At 36.2% G+C, this 22,555-nt stretch overlaps 1 protein-coding gene across 3 annotated transcripts; it reads right to left on the bottom strand.

Moving 5' to 3' along the window:
• Positions 1-4,099: 4,099 nt before the first annotated feature.
• On the bottom strand, positions 4,100-22,472 carry DTWD1 (DTW domain containing 1). Of its 3 annotated transcripts, none has more exons than XM_043920926.1 (6): positions 22,343-22,472; positions 19,469-19,599; positions 17,591-17,909; positions 13,143-13,286; positions 10,760-11,009; positions 4,100-4,433 (listed from the first exon to the last, which is right to left on the bottom strand). In XM_043920926.1, the coding sequence occupies exons 3-6, from the start codon at positions 17,852-17,854 to the stop codon at positions 4,186-4,188; spliced, it is 906 nt and encodes a 301-aa protein (XP_043776861.1). In that variant the 5' UTR covers positions 17,855-17,909; positions 19,469-19,599; positions 22,343-22,472; the 3' UTR covers positions 4,100-4,185. The 3 variants fall into 3 exon arrangements, with proteins under 3 accessions (XP_043776861.1, XP_043776862.1, XP_043776863.1); XM_043920927.1 differs by lacking the exon at positions 22,343-22,472 and adding an exon at positions 22,169-22,324; XM_043920928.1 differs by lacking the exon at positions 22,343-22,472 and adding an exon at positions 22,012-22,142.
• Between the last annotated feature and the right edge of the window lie 83 nt (positions 22,473-22,555).

The following is a 22,555-nucleotide window of genomic DNA, read 5'->3' as shown; positions in this document are numbered from 1 at the left end:
AGCAAATGGCAATCCATTCCAGTATTCTTGCCAGGAAAATCCAACGGACAGAGGAACATGGAAGGCTACAGTCCACGCGGCTCCAATCAGACATAACTGAGTGACTGAGCACACACACATACACAAGGGAAAGACAAGTAAAGGGTGTAAGTATACACTCATTTTGTACAACCTCTGAAGGGATTAAAGAGATGCCTTTCAACTAAATCAAAGGGCTACTAGAAAGATTAAAGAAATTAGAAGACTGCTATGTTCAATACATACACATTTCTACAAACTAAGCTGTGAGTACTTGGAGCATCTCAGGCTGAACTAGTTAATGAATGTTTCTGTAATCCTCTTCCACTGAAGTCTTCTAGACTTTTACCCCCCAGCAGCCCCCATATTTGGGAGAACCTCAATTACTTTATTAAACCTCTTAATTCATGCAATACTTTAATCTGCTTTCCTCACCACCTGGCTTCTCTAGAAAAGAGAGCCTGTGGCACAAATTAAATCTATTACTTTATTAGAAGAGGCAATCCAGGCTGGTGAGAGTAAAGATGTAAGGCTAACAAGGACTGGAAGCAAATGCAAATTGATAAACCAAACAGTATTTCATTTCTGGTTCATGATTAAATCATGAAGAGATATTGCTGATAATTTGGCCAGTTCAGTTGCTTAGCTACATGGTACATCTCTGGGCAGGACAGTGAAAAATTGTGCCTCAAAACAGTCCATGAGGATAGAAATTTGTGTGACAGCTTCTAGTCCATTGATCCCAGTCTTGCAGACAACTGGCTCTCCCAGATTGCATCATCTAACCCTTTTGACAATCACTGAGGGAAACCCTGTGGCATGATGCTTCCTTGAATCCAGAAGTGTTCGGATGGGCCAGAGATTCTGAGCATGTGGCTAGCTGACCTCAGGCAGAGCAACTACTCCATCTGCTAGTACACAGTGTCACCATATAGGGTGACAGCTATGGCAAGGTGGTTGGTGGCCTAGGAAACAGTGGGGCCAAGAAGGTGGGAAGCCACTTGAGAAAGATGTGTCAGATACTATTCCAAAGATGAGATACCTATGGCTGTAAATACATCCTATTTACCTATGAAATACCTATGGCTGTAAATGTAAATACATTACGCTGTATCATAATAGCTATAACGCTTCAGAGGCATAACAATGGACATCCCTTGCTCAGACATCTGTAACCAGATAGGTGTCAGGTTCTGCTGATCTTGGCTGGGATGGTTCACATACCTGTGGGTTGACTGGCTACTGGCCAGTCTAAGACTGGATTCAGGTAGGGTGACCAGGGTAATCGGGCTCTGCTTCATGCATGTCTCACCCTCTAGGAAGCTAAGCCAGACATGTACGTGCTTTTGGCAACAGCAGTAGCACAAGAGTAAGTGGGAATACACTAGATGTTTGGAAACACATATGGGCCAGAAAGTACTTGAGAACGCACTTCAAAGGAGGATGAAAAAAACACCATGAATACAGGGAGGAGTAAAGAATTAGGGTGGCTTTTACAGTCTCTCAGACCAAAGAAAAACAAGACAAGTACAGACAATTCATTGTTCAAACAGGTATTATTATTGTTTGGGGGGAAGAATTTAAGATTTTTCTGGACTTAGCTATAAATTAGGCTCTTATGGAAGACGTGGGTTGTCTTTCTTAAGACAACTTTAAGACAGGAGCAAATGAGTTTTTTCCCTTCTTCCTTTTAACAATTATATTTTGTTGGTTTGTAGAGCCAGTTAAATAGCAATAGATTCTGGCTTAGGAAAGTTCAAATTTAGCCCAGAGAAATCCAACTTTGGCCCTGCTTAAATCAATTCAGGCCTTCCTCTGTTCCCAGGGCCAAGTTCTAAGCATGAAGAAATCCATTTTAATTCCATTCTTGTAAAATAACTGCTAGTCAGTTATTGCTTATTAACTAATAGGCAAGTCAGAGAGTTTATTTGGCTAAGACTATTGCGGCTAATAATGTTCAAACTTTATATAAGCCACATTCCTTTTAATGAAGAGTGTAATAAAATGGTGACCTCAGTGAACCAAATCAAAAGTCCCAGGTTCAAGACAGGATTCTGCCACTAACTAGTTGTGTGACCCTATGGGCAAGTTACTTAATCTCATTAGGCCTCAACTGCCACAGATACATTAATCACGGACTGCTCTAAACTACAATGTTTCAAAGATCTATTTTCACAGTATGTTAGTAGGCATTTCTTATTCAAAAAAGTTTAAGAAATAACAACTTGAAGTTCAAAATGTTTATTGCAGGACTTTTCAGCACTTTCATGCTGTGCCTTTTGAATCTCTAAGAGGGGGCTATAATGTGCCGCAAACAAATTTTACCGACAATTTTTTTTTCATAAAACACATGTCCCACTGAGTGTACTTTGGGAAATGTATTGCTATTTCTATCCCTCATGTGGATGAAATTTAATAGTCAATATCCTATAAAGAGGACAACTTCAAGTGGGGACTTTCGAGAAAAATATCTCCCTTGTGGCTCAGTGATAAAGAATTCACCTGCCAGTGCAGAAGTGGCAGGAGATGAAGGTTCAATCCCTGGATCAGGAAGATCCCTTGGAGAAGGAAATGGCAACCCACTCTAGTATTTCTGCCTGGAAAATCCCATGGGCAAGGAAGCCTAATGGGCTACAGTCTGTGGGGCTGGAAAGAGTCAGATACGACTTAGCAACTGAGCAGCGTACAAAAATCACTATTTACAAAGGTACAGGCAGAGTTTAGGAAAACCAAGGTGTAAATGACCTGCTTTGGGGCTAGGAACACCTAGGAGACCTTACTACGTAAATGAAAAGGGTAGAAGGAGGAAGTATGGGTCTGAAACGAACTGGAATAACTGCTGAGAAAAGGATGCCTGATAAGTGACCTCTAGTAAGGGGACACAGCCACCCATGGTGGCCTAGCAGCAAAGCAGCCAGGGAGATAACACAATTTCATTTTCCTTTCAACTTTCAACCTACTGCTGGTCCTTCTGTTTGCTGATCCCAACCAAAAGCCAGTGGGCAAGGGGACCTACCTCACAGAGCAGAGAGCAGAATGGGAAAGACTGAAGGGTAGATCCAGAGGGCAAACATAAGGTATTCAGCACAGTAGGGCTCCAATCACAAGCAGCTAGATTAGGTGATTAAATGTCCTCGGGACTCAAGTCTTTTTATCTCTCCACTCTTTCTTTTGCTGGCTTCATTCTAAGGCAAAGTTTTGCCACCTGCAGCAGAGATGTCACCAGTAGCTCTAGGGTTATATACATCATGCTTAGTTCACAATTTTATAAAACAAAAAGAATAAACACATGTATAGCACTTACTATATGCCAGGTGCTACTGAAAGCCCCACAGACACATTCACTCAGCTAAACCTCAACATCATCCTAAAATACCTACCGTATTACTGGTCTCTTCAGTAATCAAGAAACTGACAAGTGACTGGTAGGTAGAAAATGAAAAATGAGATTTAGATTTAGATAGTCTAGCCCTAGAGTCTGTAGTCTGGCTCTAGAGGCTGTGCTTTTAACCAGTGAACCATACTGCTTTAAGAAAAATAATCCCTACCTCCTTGAACATTCATATTACTTATCAAAAAGGAAACATGTGCTTATCCTGGATCAATCACTAGGCATTTTGCTTGCTAACCTGGGTCATATGTCCATCCCTAAGATAGGACATGATTATTAACAATTCTTCCCTAAAAAAGATGCAGATTAAAAAAAAAAAGTCCATCACATGCAACATGGACTTAAAGAAACAGCCCTATGGACTGGAGCTGCAATTCTAGTTCTGCCCAGGTTTGCCATCAACCTTGAGCAAATTACTTGAAGAGAATCTGTGAGTATAGATGGGAAGATATGAAGATCTCTAAACAAATATCTAATTACATCTAACCACATAGATATAAAATAACACATTATTATATTAAAATATAGTAATAAAATTGAGATCTGCCAAACTTGAGCAAGTAACTTCTGAAATGAATTTTTCGGTCAACACCATCTCTGAAAATTCCCTTAGAAATATCTTCATTTTTAAAAATGTGAAGTAAAATAAATAAAACCTCATTCTTTCAAGTGGTCTTACAGACATTACACATGAATATTTCCTAGGAATAAACAAAGCACAATTATAATTTTATTGATTTTAGCAAAATAAAATTACATGAGTAACTTTTAAAAAACTAACGGGTAAGTTTTCTTGTTTCCTTGTCTCCAGGGCACTTGGCATTCTTTATCAACTGGTGCATAAAAGAGTAGAAAAATAAAAGATTATCATATTGTCCTTTGTATTTCTCTTTTAATATATCAGTATGATAGTCTACCAGAAAGTAGTAAATGGCTTCAATCGTGGAAAGGAAGGTATCTGGCTTTCCTTTTTGATGGCGCCAAAAGCAAGTTTTTCTTGTTTTCAACTCAACCTGTAGCAACCCTGCCAAAAACAAATAAGAAAAATATAGGTACTTCTTGTTAACCACAGGGTGTGGTACAATAATGATTTCCCTTAATTACTTTAAGGATTTTTTTTTTAAACTTCCTCAATCCCAATTCCAAACAGGGTATTTTCTCAAATGTATTAAGATATATACAGAAGCAATACAAAACACAGGATGAAATATTATCCATGACAGTTATCTGTAAGTCTCAGACCTTACAGCAATGGGTTACAAGTGGTTAACATTTAAGACGGTCATCTCTGTCATCTACTTACCAAGGTCTTTTTTCACTTTAACCCGTGACAGGACTAAGTTCACCAATTTTCAGAAAAGTTTCATTTCCTTGATAAATTGACATTTTTAAGACATCATTCATTCTGAAACTCACTGAGACCAGATAGGCAGGTTAATGATTCTTAATACTGTTAAAGCTACTGGATGATCACTTTTTGGCTCTCTCTTCATGTACAGAGTACCTAGAGCTGTTTCAGTAGCTGTCACATCTGTGTTTCAGAGCCTTGGGGACACAGTCGGCTAATGCTGTTCTCCTAAATATTTAAAGAGGAAATGACTCATGAAATCTTAAAATAGTACTCTCATCTTTTGGGCTTCCCTTGTGGTTCAGCTGGTAAAGAACCTGCCTGCAATGTGGGAGACCTGCGTTCGATCCCTGGGTTGGGCAGATCCCCTGGAGAAGGGAAAGGCTCTATATCAGTATTCTGGCCTGGAGAATTCCATGGACTGTATAGTCCATGGGGTCACAAAGAGTTGGACATGACTGAGCCACTTTCACTTGCACTCTCATCTCTTAAAACTCAGATGTCAACATACAAACTCAGAAGGCTTTTAGCACCTTAGACCAGCACTCAGACTCACAATAAAATTTGCTTTTAAAAAATCATATTTTATTCTAAACCAATACTCACAGCAAATATAAACTGACCAAACCTGCCATTTAAAAGACAATGATCATCATAATGAAACACAATAGGAATGACCTCCACAAGACTTCCATTCAATACACAATACTACAAAAACAATAAATTAATTACATGCATAATAGTTGAAAAGGGAAAAACACAATTGACATCTGTTGCTATTGTTCAGTTGCTAAGTTGTGTCTTACTCTTTGTGACCCCATGGACTGCAGCATGCCAGGCTTCTCTATCATTCACTATCTCCTGGGGTTTGCTCAAATTCGTGTCCATTGAGTGGGTGATGCCATCCAACCATCTCATCCACCGCTGCCCCCTTCTCCTTTTGCCCTCAATCTTTCCCAGCATCAGAGTCTTTTCCAATAAGTCGGCTCTTCACATCAGGTGGCCAAGGTATTGAAACTTCAGCTTCAGCATCAGTCATTTCAATGCATATTCAGGACTGATTTCCTTTAGGATTGACTGGTTTGATCTTCTTGCAGTCCAAGGGAATCTCAAAAGTCTTCTCCAGCACCACAATTCGAAAGCATCAATTCTTTGCCGCTCAGTCTTCTTTATGGTCCAACATGACTAGTTGTTGACATGTTCTAGTAGTCAAACATGACTACTAGAAAAATCATAGCTTTGACTATACGGACCTTTGTTGGCAAAGTGATGTTTCTGATTTTTAATATGCTGTCTAGATTTATCATGGCTTTCCTTCCAAGAAGCAAGCATCTTTTGGATCACAGCCTTGTCATGGTGAAATATATCGGGGTAGAGAGATTTTTAAAAGGAACAAAAGTGCTAAACATGAAAGATGGATAAATTCCACACTAAGAATTTCAGTTCTTCAAAAGATACCATAAAGAAATTTAGAAGATGAGTCACAGACTGCATGAAGATATTTCAAAACATAAATATATTCTATATAAAGAATTCCTACAAGTCAATAAGAAAAACAAAACACTAGAAAAATGGACATAGATACTTCACAGAACAGGACATGTACGGCCAAATAAGCAAACAAAATGATGCTCAACCCAATTAGTGATTAGTGAAAGGTAAATTATGACTACAACCAGATACCATATTATAGCCACTCTATTGGCAAGTATCAAACATTTGACAACACAGCGGTAGGAGGCATTATGAACTGATAGGAATTCTCGCACATTAATGATGGGAGTATAAACCTGTATACCCACACTTTGGAAAATAGTTGGCATCGTCCTATAAGACTGAACATTCTTATATGTAACAAAACAGCAATTCCAGTTCTAGGTATGTTTCCTAGAGGAAGCTTGCACATGTGCAAAAATGTTCATAGTACCACTGTGTTTAATAGTAGCACACAGTAGCGCTGTAGCAAAAACCAGAAAAATTAATTGTTTCATCAACAGAAGACTGAATAAACCTTAGTATATTCACACAATCATATATTACATAGTAGTGAAAATGAGTAAACTATAGCTACAATCTTAGAAACAAAATGGTGAACTTAAAATTTGAGTCCTGAGAAAACTACAAGTCAAAAAAGAAAAAAGCAAAACTAATAACCTAAAAAAGGAAAACTTTTTTAATTGAAAGTATGTTATACAATATAAGTTACAAGTGTACAACATAGTGATTCACAATTTTTAAAGGTTATACTCCATTTATAGTTATTATAAAATATGTGCTGTATTCCCTGTGCTGTACAATACATCCTTATAGCTTACTTTATAGTTTGTCTGTTTTACTTTCCTACCCCTATATTGCCCCTCCTTCACTGGTATCCATCAGTTTGTTCTTTACATCTATGAGTCTGCATCTCTTTTATTATATCCTTGTATTTTTTTAGATTTCACATATAACTGATATCATACAATACTTGTCTTTCCATTATCTCACTTAGCATAATGCCCTCCAAGTCCATCCATATTACTGAAAATGGCAAGATTTCATTCTTTTTTAATGGCTGAGTAGTATTCTATTGTGTGTATGTTTGTATTATGTGTTCCACGTATGTTTTCCTCTAGGAGTTTTCTAGTATCTGTCTTACATTTACGTCTTTAATCCATTTTGAGTTTATTATTGTATATGGTATTAGAGAATATTTTAATTTCATTCTTTTACAAGGAGCTGTCCAGTTTTCCCAGCACCACTTATTGAAGTGAGATGAATGCTAGTTTTAGTAATTTGGACTCCTTCCACAACAAAAAGACACCATCCTTTCCCAATGCATTCCCCTAAGCCTTTCAATGATGAATCTTCAAGAACATTATGCCACTCTTCACTTGAAGGCTTACATTTCATGATTAAATTAGGCACTCAAACTTCAAATGTTTTGTTTTGAGAGCAGTAAAACATTCACAGTTATTTCTCTGTAAAGTTTGGCAAAAGAGTATGTTACATTGTTAAGAGGATTCTTAATCTCAGCATTCATAATTAGAGTAACAGAAACATTTTAATACAGTACATTTGAGGGCTTAAATAGAAATTTAGAGTTGGTTTGTTCAGCTTAATCCCATCAAATAAATGATAAAATGTTTTAAAACCTAACAGCAATGATTTATAACAAACAAGGGTTGTTTCTTGTGGAAGTAACTTGGCTTATCTGGAAACTGATATTTCACACACATATAGAGATAATAAATATGCTGAGCCCTAAATAGTTCCTGTGGTGTGATGAGGAGTCAGAAGGGACAGGGGTTGAAGTAGGAGATACAGAAAAAACTGACTCCAGAAATCTGTTTATTTCATGATTTTGAAGGAATTAAGAAATCCATTTAAAATTCTGATGTAGCACAGAACTGAAATATATGATACTTTCTATGCGATCTGAGAAGGAATAACAGAAAACTTTTGTACAAATGTGATTTGAAGCCTTAAGCACAAAGGCTTAACAGATTTAAATCGTACCTCAATAATTCCCTTTATAATTTTTTTCAAGTTTTAAAACCACTTATGTTCTTCATTTGATCCTTTCCATTACCATATAAGGTACTTTAAAGAAAAATGGCTCAGGAAAAATCTTCAAACTGGGTAACATGCAACTGTAACTATTCAAGGGAATATGGCAGGCAGTACTCCAAAGAGCAGGGTTTTAGGGTTTCATCAATCAAATATTAGCAATAAGATTACAAATCTTATTCTGTCATCTTTTTGCAGTCACCCTCCATACACACATCCTTCCCAAACACAGAAACACACAAGAACACAAACACACCATTTCTTTGTCTCTGTCTGCCTATCTTTCTCACACACATACACCCAATCACACAGAGAGGCAGAATGACAAAGGAGTCTTACTAACATGTATGTTTTCAAGGGATATAAACTATATAAATTAAGCGAGTTAAATCTAGTATTGTCATTCACTTTAGCTTGAGACTAATTAACACAAGATTCCAAAAAGTGCCATACACTTTCTTTTCTACATGATGTACATTTTGAGTAACTGCCTGAGAGAAGCTCTTCCAGTTTGAAACTGATTTGGAAACTGCTTAAAACCAACTGGTTAACTCTCTTGCTCTCTAATCATACATGGTATACAAATAAAGCCACCAAAGAGCCAGAAATAAACCCAAAGCTTTTAGAGAAACTACTGAAAAAGCCTAAAGAACTGAGTAAGGAACAAGCGAACAAGACAGGTAATATTCTTCATATTATTAGTTGTGTTACTTGGGCAAGTAAAGCAACTCTTTAAACCATTAATTATTAGAAACTAAGCTTTTCACTCTAAAGAAAAATATACAAACAAAACAAAAGAAAGAAATGTTAAATCTGAATTGAAACTATTCATGTGAACTCAATACATAGCTATTTATTTTTCTTGGCTCTGTCCACTGAAGCAATGATATACAAGCAGTAATAAATGTACCAGATCTTGGTTTCTAATAACATTCCCCATTAAAAGAACCACAGTTCCTTCAAACAATTAATTCTAGGTCTGGGGCAGGAAAAAAGTACAAGTGAACTTGGGACAGCTTGTTGTACCAGAAAGACTAAAGAGGCCATGCCACAGAGGACCTGAAACGTTCCCAATGGCAAAGTTTTAGACAATTTGGGCATCAAAAAGAATATAATCATGATAAATTATAATATACTGAATGAAAAGGAAACCCATAAGACCACAATGATCCCAAAAAGAGGTGGCGGGAGAGGAAAAAGGAGAGAGGGAAAAAATAAAAGCTCATCTTTACATAAGAATGCCAGCAAACAAATGCAGAAGAAATAAAAATATTAAAATTTCATCATTTTGTAATCCTTAATGTAATTACTGATTTAGGCAATAGTCTGTCTGTAATGCAAGAGACAAGGTTCAAACCTTGGATCGGGAAGACCCCCTGGAGAAGGGAACGGCTATCCACTCCAGTATTCTTACCTGGAGAACTCCATGGACAGAGGAGCCTGGTGGGCCACAGTCCATGGGGTCGCAAAGAGTCAGAAACAACTGAGCAACTAACACACACACACATCAATAAATACTAAAACCACTTTGTAAAAAGCAGTTGGGAAATAGTTCAGTGTCTTAAAAGTATTTCCCCATAGATTACTAGTAATTTCAACAAAGAAAATAAACTTTATAATGGAGAGATCTGGCAATCACCACTTTAATCAAGGAATTAACGTTATCAGCAGTAATGGAAAAAGGTACACTATGTCCTCTTATCTGATGTATACAATTTTAGTTATGAATAGGATAACTAATCACCTATTAAAGGTACACCATGTCCTCTTATTTGATGTATACAACTTTAGCTATGAATAGGGTAACTAATCACCTAAACAACTTCATTTCTGAAAAGGAATGCTATTATTAATTATATCAAAACAACAGATATAAACTAGATTTTTCATAGACAACCATGGATTTATCCTTATCTGAAGTATCCTTACAAAAATATTTAAACTGAATCTAACATTAAAATCAGCAGACAACTAATCTGTCCTCTTCACACTAGCCCAAGTCAGAAATTGCAAAAACAGGGGACTGTTCTACATTAAGAGACTAAAGAGACATAATAACCAAATGGAATCTGAGTTTACATGCTGTATCAGAGGAAAAAGGCTACAACAAATATTTTTAGGTCAATTAGGGAAATGTACATTTGGACTAAAGATTATAGAACTTTTGCTAACTTCCTTATGGTGATAATGGTATAGCTATTACGCCATTCTTCTTTAAGGATGTATACTTAGATATTTAAGGGTGATGTGCTGTAAAGCCTGCAACTTACTTTCAAATGGTTCAACCAAAAATATACATATCTAAGTACACACAGATACATATAATAGAGAAGGAAAAATAAAGCAAAGGTGGCAATGCAACTCTTCTTGAATACATCAGTAGGTTTGAAGTTTCTGAAAGTTGGGGGAAGGAAAAGTCAAAAAAAAAATGCAACATTTTTATTATTATTTACCTTGAAGTCTCTCATCAGTGAATATTTTGTTTGTTTGGTTCCAGGTGCTGTCTATGAACACAATTTTTTTCAGTGTTGTGGCTTTGCATTTGCTGTCATTCAAATTCTGTTCTTCAGTTTTCTTGCGTTTAACGGATGGCTTATCAAGGTCATCATTTTTGCCTCTAATGCTATTTTGACTCTTTTTGTGCAGATGAAAAGAAATATCTTTTACTGAAACAGACTTAGGTCCAGGAAATACAAGTGCAACCTAAAGCAAAGAAGTTTACATTAGTAGTGTGCTATGATCTTCAAAATTAATAAATTCAGACTTAAAACTTCAAGAGGAAAAACTATGTTGAGTATCTGAGAAAAAAGCATTAGGTTTTAGTATATGTGCCTCTTTAATATATATGTGGTAAAGTTTTTGGTTCTTCCCTAGTAACCTATAATCATAATATACCACCAAGAAATACTTCTATACTTTAAAATAAGTTATTCACTTATTTATAGAAACCAGGTTAATTGTATCTTAAATAAAAAAACTAAACTCTGTAATGTTTCATAAAATAAAAGGCAAAGTATGGGGTACTTTGTAAAAGAACCATTGAAAAGTGCTTGATAATTAAATACCATCTTCACCCATATAATAAGCAAAGAGAAAACAAATGATACAGCCAATGCTGGTAAGGAAATGGTATAATAGGCCTTTAAAGCCATTACTGATGTCAAGTTTAAATAACATAACTCTGTGAAAGCCATTTGGCAATATAAGTCAAGAGTCTTGAGATGTTCATACTCTCTAGTCAAGTGAAATTTCAATTATGGGAATTTATCTTAATAAAATAATTCTAAATATACATATACTCACAATACCCAGAATATATGTTAAAGTACATTTATTACAGTGAAAACTTAAAAATAAAAAATTTAACTGTTAAAGAATCACTCAGGGACTTCCCTGGTAGTCCAGTGGCTAAGACTCTGTGCTCCCAATGCAGGGGGCCAGGGTTCAATCCCTGGTCAGGGAACTTGATCCCACATGCTGCAGCTAAGGCCGGGAACAGCCAAATAAATAAATAAAATAAATAAATATATTTAAAAAAAAAAAAAAAAAAAAAAGAATCACTCAGTGAATTATGGCACTTCCTTTCTTTCAGCATGTTTTTTTACTGAGACCTTATACACTGTAGAACCTCCAAGGTATGAACAACTCCTAACACAAAGCAGGCACCCAGCAAATATTTGTTAAATGAACAAATGTTGATAGAATCATGGGTATTTATCCTCCATATTTTCCCCTATTTCCAAAGATTTCTGAGTTGAGATTATCATTTTTAATATGAAAAATAAATATTATTAAAATTTAAAATCTTAACTTTATAAACAACGTTATAAAAGTTTTTCAGACACTCACTATGCACACCTACCTTTCCCCCATACCCAACTAGCAAAGTCCAGGGCTTCTTAGTTTTCTTAAGACTATGAGCACATCATGTCTTTTTATATTAGATAGCACTATGTTCTATTTAACTGACATGATATCTAGCTGATCAAAGAAGAAAATACAAATATACTCCTAGATCCCAAACTCAGATATCATTTACAAACACAACTTTCTATATAAACTCAACCAAAAATTACAAATATATTGATAGGAAAGGAAAAACTTACCAAGTTCTTTCTTAAACAAACAAATGCACTGATTTTTTATTTTGTTTCTAGATTTACCATACCAACAAATGTTCTCCCAAGAGACCCAAAAGAGTTTATATGTTTCTTTCAGAAGTATTCAAGGCCTAGTTTTTTGAGATCTATAGCAACATCACTTTTCAACAAGATCAGCTGTAAAGACCTGTTGTCAGTAATGTGACCATTTCAACTAGGTGAAAATCCATTAAGAATCTAGAAATGAGCAAGGAAGGTCTCTGAGTAGCCAAAATAAATATCACAAAAGCCATGTACTAAAGCTTTTAATTTAGAAAGGATTTCTAAAAATCCTTCTAGCTTAGTCTTTTTTTCTTCTGGAGAAATTTCAACATTTGTAATCTGGTTTCTCAGTTTGTATCAAATTAGACTTTTTACATGTAGTATAAGAACAAGAATGGAGAAAGGAGAAAAGTAAAAGCAGGCCTAGTAATACTAGCAAAGAGTAAGAATTGGAAGAAATAATGCAGACAAACTAGAAAAAGTGAAAAGAGAGACTCAAAAAGGCCTAACATCTAGGATCATTTGATCTTTTAAGATACTGATGAAGTAAACTGTATTTTGTTAAGTGCTGCAGAAGGTTAACCCAAGACCATTAAATAGTAAATTATGTTCAAGTAAGTTTAGAAAGGCAATGCAGTTTAAAATTCATATTTAGATTCAATGTGAAAAGCTGTAAAAAAAATAAACTGCCTACTTCATGATCCTTTTCTTCATATTCTGGAATACACGGATATGTATAAATATTTACAAATTCAGGTGCTAAGAGTTTTGCATGTACAGCGGTGCTTTTGCCATCTGTTTCATTCGGATGTTTAATGATGTCAATCTTCAATGGTAGCTAAAATTTAGAGAAAAAGGAAAAAATGAACAAAACAAATAGAAAATTCTAATTTTTATGTTAATAAAAATGGTCTTTAAAGCTTAAATAGCAAGCTCACACTAAGTTCCTATGAATATACTTAATAGTTTGAAAGTCATACTTTTTTAGAACAGAATACTAAGACTAGTAAGAGTCATAAAGCAAACACAAATTTATTTCTTAATACTGTTAATCATGTACTAGAACTATTTTCAACTCATTTAACAGACTCTTATAGCAATGTTCCAATGTCATACTCATTTGTCACACTGGACTGAGTCCTATTCCTTGCATTCAAATATCTGTGTCAAGAACATTTTTTATAATTGCTATAAACTTTCAGGTCTGTTAATTTTATAATATATTAAAAAGAAGTATAAGCTCAGGCAAAAATTTTAGATCTAAAATTCAAGTTAAAATTTTGTTCCTCAAAACATCTTTTGAGGTTAAAGGTATTATCTTTTAATGTTAACATCATGATTCTCAGCATGTGAAATTAATTATTAATTGGAAAAAGAGTAACAGAATGGTTCCAGGAGGTATACTCTATATAAAAAATAACTTTTCAAAATCATTTTGCCTATTTTCCTTAGTTTCATTATTTAATTACTATGAATTATGTCCTGTCTGTATGCAAAAGTAATAGTCTCGCAAATTTCTTGAGTTAGATTTTTCTATTATTTCGCTGACTTGTTCAGTTTAGTTTTCTGTATAATGCTTGTATGAATCCTGCCTTCAGCCATGACTATGAAAACAGAAGCCAAGTCATATCTCTCCCATCATATAAGAAATTCTCTCTGGACGGATTTTTCGCTGTAGAGTTCAAATGACGTATTTGTTATGATAAGTACTGTTCCAGCTCCCAGCCCACACTAAAAGGCAACATTCTAGGTATTTTACTCTGGGGGAACAGTTATTTTGCCCTGGAGTACAAAACTACCTTGTTTTTTTTAGAACAGATTTATTAAAGATAGGATTGAAACAATAAACTGAACATATTTGTAGTGTACAATCAAATGAGTTTTAACATATGCTCCTTTGAATTCATCACCACAATAAAGCTGATGAACATATCCATCATCCCCAAAAGTCTTCTTGTGTCTCCCTCCTTCCCTTTAACTCATCAACTACCACCCACAGTCCTAGGCAACTACTGATCTATTGCTATAGGCTAGTTGGCATTTTCCAGAATTTTGTATAAATGAAATCATAAATTATAAACACTTTTCTTTTGATTGCCTTCACTTAGAGTAATTATTCTGAGATTCATTCATGTTGTGTCATTAACTCCAGAACTATTTTTTAAAGGGGCAGTTTCTATATGCTACTAGATGATCCCAAATTGTACATAGTTTATCACTCAGGATAATTATGTGGAAAGAGGAAGCTATATATCCTAGAAGGGCCATAAACATCCCAGATAACATTGAAAACATCCCTAGCTTTCAATCCAGGGTTTCAAACCCGATGTCTCCTACCTTCTCACTTAGGCCTAGTGATCATTTATAACTTGAAGGCAACTGCTTCAAAACATCAAATCAACTTCTATTGATAGAAAATTTGCCATTTAAGTAGGCAGTTCACAAATGATTTTACATCAGTCTACCTCTGGCTGAACTCTACATCAGACTTGCCTCATGAAACTCAATCCCAGCTGATGCTACTCTACATTCCCTTTCCCCAGGGTCTCTCAGTAGCAGCTCAGCATTATCTTAGTTCAGGGAAGGCAGGAAAGAAGAAAGAAAAAAAAAAGCAGATCATGACAAAGTATTCTAATACTAATAAAACCGACTTTCTTATACAGCTGATGAATAGAGCTGAAAATTCCAAAGGCAATGACCAACATTTCTGCTCAGTTGGCTATCTCTGAAGGACATCATTTAAATCAAGAACGCAGGACTGAAAGTTACTAATGTATTTCACAAATCATGAAACTAGCATATCATGGACTAACATCTACAAGTATAAAACAGTTATGTAATATCTGTGCTCAAGAAGTATTTCTGGGAGCCAAGCCATGTATCTTTAGTTCCCCAAGTAAGCCTGAAAATTATACTATGAAAGTCCAGACACAGGTCAAGTCATGGAAATACAGAAATATATGTTTGTCTTCTAGTTCACACATTTTAAAAGAAGATATATCTTAAACAATCACAGGGTACAGAGTAATGCAACTAGAGTTGACCAGACTCAGTTCAAGTAGAGATGTTTTGTTTTCAAACATTTAAAGACCATCAATCTGTCCCCTAACATCTATGTTTCCTATGAGAGATTTACCACAAAACTTTCTACCCATATTTATCAAAATACAATTAGCAGAAAACTCTAGCCTTTTTCCATGTGATTATCAACCTTCCCAAAGAGAATCTTTTCAATTCTAGTACTCTAATAAAGATGAAGCTTTCATCTGATGACCTTTCTTCGCCTTAAAAAAAAAAGACATTTGTCATGACTTAAAAAAAAATTAATGAATTTGTATGACATTAAAAAATTTTTCTTCTGCATTAAAAAGATATATATTAATGAATTTAATCCCTAGAGTAAAATTTATAGCTTGGGAGGTACTTATTCATTAGGTAGTTATCTTCCCTTCCGAAGCAGGCTATCTAAAAGCAAATGCTGCACCATTTGTAAAAATAAAGTAGAAACTAGAAAAATTTTTAGACTTTTTTAATTAATATGTAGTAACTCACAAAATTTTACATATGGTAATTAAAATACCTCAGAAAATTTTGCACCATCCAGTAGGCCATTTAGAGTTGATCAAACTCTTGGTGTAGTGTTTCAGCCATTTCATTAAAATAGTGGACATTAGGTCATGGATTTAAAAAACAATACTCAATTATTAAATTTCTATGAAAATATTAGCCCTATATTATTAACTTTTATTATTCCGATCATCAACCCTTTTGAACAAAATATATCTTAAGATAAAACTTTTAATGGGATATTTTCTTTATGTGGCTATGATATAAACAGAAGATGAAATGATTCTGTTCATATCTCCAAAACTATACTTCAAAATGTAACATTTTTATATGAGAGATGGGGATAATGGGAGAAGGGAGATAAAGGAGAAGGGGGCGGCAGAGGACGAGATGATTAGATAGTATCACCAACTCAATGGACATGAATTTGAGCAAGCTCCAGGAGACAGCAGAGGGCAGAGGAGCCTGGGGTGGCAAAGAGTTGAACATAATTTAGTGACCGAACAACAATGAGGACTTTAGAAGAATTATTGGGCTCAAGCTCTCAGTTTTTCTAACTATAAAGCTTACTGGATTCTATACTGTTATTCTTGGCCAGTAAACTTGCCAATAGCCTCTAAGAATGATTTTAGACCCCTAAGCAGACCATGGACTTGCCAAGGTAACATGTAGGCTAAAATGCAATTCAAGTAACAAAATACAAGTGTTTCAAAGTATTGTTCTTACTTAAAATTTAAATGAACCTTATCACCACATTAAACTTATTTTCTTATTGCCAAGTTCTAATGAGTTCATGTGTAGAATTTGGTCTCTTTAAGGTCCTAACAGGGAGCAGTCAAATTTCATAAACCATTTGACTTAAAGTTTGAGTCACTGTTAGACAAGTTAACATATACATAACTAAGTCTTTGATTACAGAGACATGATGGTCTACAGACCTTTTATCTACACAAAAATAGTCTTGATAGGTAACAAAAAGTATAAGGTAAGCAATCAATTCAAATCAATTTGTTGAAATCTGGCGTTAAATCACTATAATTATAACACAGCCCAATGAGCAGGCCTTAGTCTTTTCAATTTCAGTTTAGTTTAGTTTTGGTCACTGACATGTGCTCCGTCTCCACATACAGAATGAGGCTAAACTCACAATTCTGCCTAAGCAAATATCAACCCTAGTTCCTTCAGGATATGTTTTCTTCTCAAGGGCAGTCCAAGGCCCTGAGGTGGTTTTTGAAGCTCCTTCATGCAGCCTGTAAACTTGTCTCTTGTAGTTTTCAAGTTTAACATTTTTTCTATGCTGTAAAAGAATTATAATCATTTATTTTAAAAAGTAACTGATTTCATTAAAAACAACAGCATTCATCTCATATGCAAGTGTTTCAGCAATGTATGTCTCTTTTTCTAGAAACAAGGGGGAAAAATAGGTTTACAGGTCTACAGGATTAAACTTTCTATTAATTAATTTTCATAATGATGTCATTTATCAAGCTTATCAGTTATACTAGAATAGGGATATATCAGATGTGTCTTTAAAATCAATTCTCCTACTTCCAAACAATTAAATTTCTCACCAACCTTCACATGTGGTATCTGTTCAATAGGTACATTCTCAACTGGGACGTAACATGTATAGCAGTAGAACATTCTTGAACCACCACACTTCAGGCATTTTGATCTTCCATTTTGCTGAGCTTTTTTGAGAACTTCTTGAGATGCTAAGCATAAGTTTTGAAGAGGATCTTCTGCAGCTATGCATGTAGTTTGTGACTGCTGTATTTCCACAAATTTTGAATTATCTTCTTCCCTTTCTTTGAGAAATATAGGTGTACTGAGAGACATTTTTCATTCAAATCAAAGTTTAACTTTTATTTCTAAAACACATATTGTAGATGCACTAGAAAAAAAAGTGGGGGGCAAAATAAAAAACATAAAACATTTCACTCACTGTTTCTACAAAGAAAACTACTCCATTTAATTCACAACTGTGTGCTGACTCAGGGACGGGGGAGCCTGGTGGGCTGCCGTCTATGGGGTCGCACAGAGTAGGACATGACTGAAGCGACTTAGCAGCAGCAACAAATGTTAAATTTTTAAACCATTAGATTAGCATGCTTTAAGATATAATGTTAAAAAGCAATAAACTGAAAAAAAAAAATTACCCTTTAAAGTTAGTCCCTCCATAAAAATAGGAAGGTTGTCTCCCAGAAAAATTATTTCAAATATAAAGTTTAGGTACAAACAATCTATTTCTCAGTGACTATTTTTGTTCCAGAAACAGTACTTTTGTTCTATATTAGGAATGTAATGTTTTTATGTTAGTATCAGCCAGGAATGTATTCAACCCTGCAAGCTCTGACTTTCACTTGTTATTATAAGACATCAAATCACACTCTGACATGACATCAATTCTCAGTCTGAACCTTGAAAAAAATACAAGGTGAAATCAGTAAAATTTAGTTGGTTATGTTCTAAAAGATGTAATTCTCTCCAACATAAATTAAAACACACATAAAAATATAACTAAACATCCATTAAAATGAGAGGCATCCACTAACAATTATAATTTTTTAAATATCTCAAAAGGTGAAACATATGACTATAAAAATATAAAGGCATATACATAAAGATTAAAGTGTAATCTTATAAACGTTAAAATTTTACAGAGTAACATCAGTGTTCACCCATTCTAAGAAATCATACTGCTTTCAAAAATATATACCATTCAGTCTAGAGATAAAATAGTAAAGTGCCTTTCTCACTTAAATATTTCCTTCAAAGGAGGATGATGGTTGCCAAAATTGGTATTCAAATACTTTGTAAGCACAATAGGCTTAGAGGGAAAAAGAGACTGGGGCCCTCTTCATTTGATGTGCATTCCAGAGCTGTAAAATGATTCTCGTAACCTAAAGTCTTGGTATTGTGGTGTTTAACTATGAGACTCCAGGCACTTTAAGTACAAACACTGAGAGGAGAAAAGCTGTGACAGAAACAGGAAACTTTCTGTGGTTTCCCAAAACGAAAGTGAACAAAGAGTCCAGTGGAACATAATACACAATATAATTTACTAACAAGAAGTTAGTGATACTAATTTAATTAGTCATCAGGAGTTTTTTATAGATTGTAAATGCCAGGGAACTTGGGACCCAAATAAAGAAAGGCAAGGAAAAAAGATGTTGGTCATTGAAGGAAAAGTAAAATATACTTGCCAAATTTATTCAAGGGGAAAGCCAAAATACAATAAATATTTTTGATGTGTACTAATTAGGTAAGGGTTTACATTTTGGGTTGGTAGGACAAAGAGATATTTAAAAACGATGGTCCAACCCCTTCTTCTTGCCTCACGAATGGAAAACATTATGTGACCTCTACTCCAAATCACTTTCCTAAAAATGACTTTTATTTTTGTCAATATGCCCTCAATGACTGGGAGACTGCAGGATATTAAGCTGTTACCTTTTCTTGAGGCTCAGATCCTTTTAAGACTGCATGAGAGTCTTCGACCTTCTCTCTAGTAAAATGCACTTACAGATGTAGTATTCTGCACACAATTTCAGATGGTTTGCAGGTTAGATTCTACAGTCCATCTACAAATACAGGTAAAGAAATCTTGGCTAAGATCAAAAAGTCATTTGAAGGACAGGAGAAGCCTTAAAATCCTGGGAAGAGAACTTTTTAGTCTCCAGAAATCAGAGCCACAAATCCTTTTCTGGCCAACAAAAGGTCAATTCTCACAAGCCAATGGAGGTCTCATCACTGAACTTAGGAAACTAACTGGTCCCTAAATCGTCTTGGTTTGGCTTTGTTCTACTGTTACCTCAGGTTCTTAAAAACATTTTTAGGCTACGATAGTCTTGAGTTATCCAGATCATGGGCTTATCCTAAAAAAGCAATTGGAGTGGTCTAATTCAATTTGACTCCACTTCGCTGGGTATTCCAGTAGCTATGCAGGGATTTGCATGTGCCACTATGGGGCCCAGGGTTAGTGGGGAAGTATGTTCCCAACAGTGTCATGAAAGTCAATGTAGTTGCTTGATGTTTAATGGAAAACTACTGATGAGTTTTTCTGGAGCCTCAAAGTGCACTCCTCCTGAGATGCCTCATAAAAATCCCCATGTATTCCATTTGGCAGTCCATCCATATAGCTAAATGAATTTTTTGTTGTTGTTTAGTCATTCAGACGTGTCCAACTCTTTTGCAACCCCATGGACTATAGCCCGCCAGGCTCCTCTGTCCACAGGATTTCCCAAGCAAGAATACTCAAGTGGGTTGCATTACCCTCTCCAGGAGATCTTCCTGACCCAGGGATCGAACCTGCATCTCTTGCATCTCCTGCACTGGCAGGCAGGGGTTTTTCACCAGCTGAGCCACCAATTTGGGAAGCCCCAAATTAGCAGAGCCTTATATAAAAAGTCCTTTCTCTACAAAAATCAAACAACACAAACACCTTGAGATGGTGCAAGGGAAAGGTCTATGGCTCCCTGCCTTGCCTTACCTACACACTCTCACATGTAGATGAGGTGGCTACAGAAGAGGCCTGCAGTTCTAAGTCATGGGGAGCTCCCTCCAAAGGTCTCTAAAACTATATGAACAAGGGATCCATCCTGACCTGATCAACAGCCTGTTTCTAATGTGTACAAATCATTTACTGCACACACAATTCAAAACTTTCAAAGCATATATCTTAATATCAATTATGTGTGAGAAATACAAGTGGAGTTGTTGGGGTTACTGAGAAAACATAAAAAAACTTCATTCCTAAGGAACTAACAAATATTTTTGCCTAGATATGCACCTGTCATTTTGCAACTTGGGTTGAAAACAAATTAATTTTTTAACTATGCAATTAAGTTGTACCAATTCTATCTTGCACATAATCCTGTATTTTTAGTCTCAAAGTCAGGATTCTAGATGGCCCATTGCAATCTCTTCACCTCTTTGCTTTCATGTACTTATTACTAGTTCCAGATACTTAACATGGAAAAATATATTTTAATTTGGAGTTACCTTTTAGTTAAGCTATCCTTCCTAGTAGTAGTCAACTCCCCAAGAGTAGAATCCTTCACTCTGCAATTCCATAATGAGGAATTCAACAAATACTTGTTAACTAAATCAAAACCATTATGAAAAAGAAGCATTCACTATGCAATTGCTACTGAAGTATCTGACAACCTTTACCTGTTATCTGCAGCCCGGCAGATTTTTTTCTTGTTTTTCCAAAATAATAATGCAAAAGACTCCTAGCTACAAATCAGTTAACTCCCACCCCCACCCTCATGCAGGAGACAGGAGTTCAATCCTTGGGTTAGAAAGATCCCCTGGAGGAGAAAATAGCAACTCACTCCAATATTCTTGCCTGGAAAGTCCCATGGACAGAGGAACCTGGCAGGCTACAGTCCATGGGGTCGCAAAGAGTGGGACACAACTGAGCACACAACACAGCAATGGAACATTACATATAATCTCCTCATCATGTACTTCGGATCCTAACAGTACCAGATAAAACCCACTTAAATTTTATTTTCCTATTTTTAAGAACCTGGTCATATGTACAGGTCCAATGGTCTACTGTTAAGAATTCAAGGCAACACCTTTTCCTAACAGGCTAACAGTCTATTCCCTCCTCACCACCACCACCACCCCACCCCCCACACACATAGCACCCACCCTGTGGCAGAGACTGTCTTGCCTTAGTTTTTCATGGTACACTGGGGTTTAGAGAGAAGTAATTTTTAAATATTGTGGTTCTGAATCAAGCAGTGATTTTATCATCCAACTTCATGGAACTGGCACCTCAGTGTTAATAAACCTCCTGACTTGTCCTACATTTCCAAGAAATAATTCAGACTTAAGGACAGCCTCTTTGCTTATTACGTATTTATAACCTTAATATTTTAAATACACTGCATGGCACACTATGCCTGTACTAATTTTCTCCTTCGGTGATAACCACTGTCCCGCAAATCACTCCAAACACTAAAAAATAAAGAATAGGGTACCTAGTGGACTAACTTTGCCTGAACAGACTTTTCTTGGGCCGGAGTCCACTGAAAATAATGGTTAGGGGTTAAAAAAAAAAATAAAAAGAAAAACAAACAAGAAAAACTTTTTTTGAAGAAAAATTTGGACGCCCTTTCCCCAAAGGGCCCACAAGACCTTAAACACGCTGGCGGCCGCACAGGGACCAGGGCCCCGCTCACAAGCGACACGCAGCACGACCTCCGCCGGGGCCCGGCCATGGAGCGTCCACTCCCGCAGCTTCCGGGTTGCGGACCCCGGTCCCCACAGAAGCGCTGAGACCCGCACGAGGGATCAGAGTGGGACTCAGACCTGCACAGCCCGCGGGTCCTCACACAGCTCCACGCGTCTTCCGCTCCGCCGGAGCCCAAGGTGCGCGCCCGGCCCCGGTCCCGCCTGGCCGCGGCGGAGCGCTTTCCGGGCGACACCAGAGGGAGGAGCCCGGACGTTGCTAAGGCCGTTGCTAGGGCCGGCCTCCGCGCGGGTTCCGCTGGCAAAGGTAACGGGCGGGGACAACCGCCGTGA

Source organism: Cervus elaphus, chromosome 12, assembly GCF_910594005.1.
Source record: "Cervus elaphus chromosome 12, mCerEla1.1, whole genome shotgun sequence".
NCBI lineage: Eukaryota > Metazoa > Chordata > Mammalia > Artiodactyla > Cervidae > Cervus > Cervus elaphus.
This window is presented reverse-complemented; position numbering and strand designations above follow the sequence as displayed.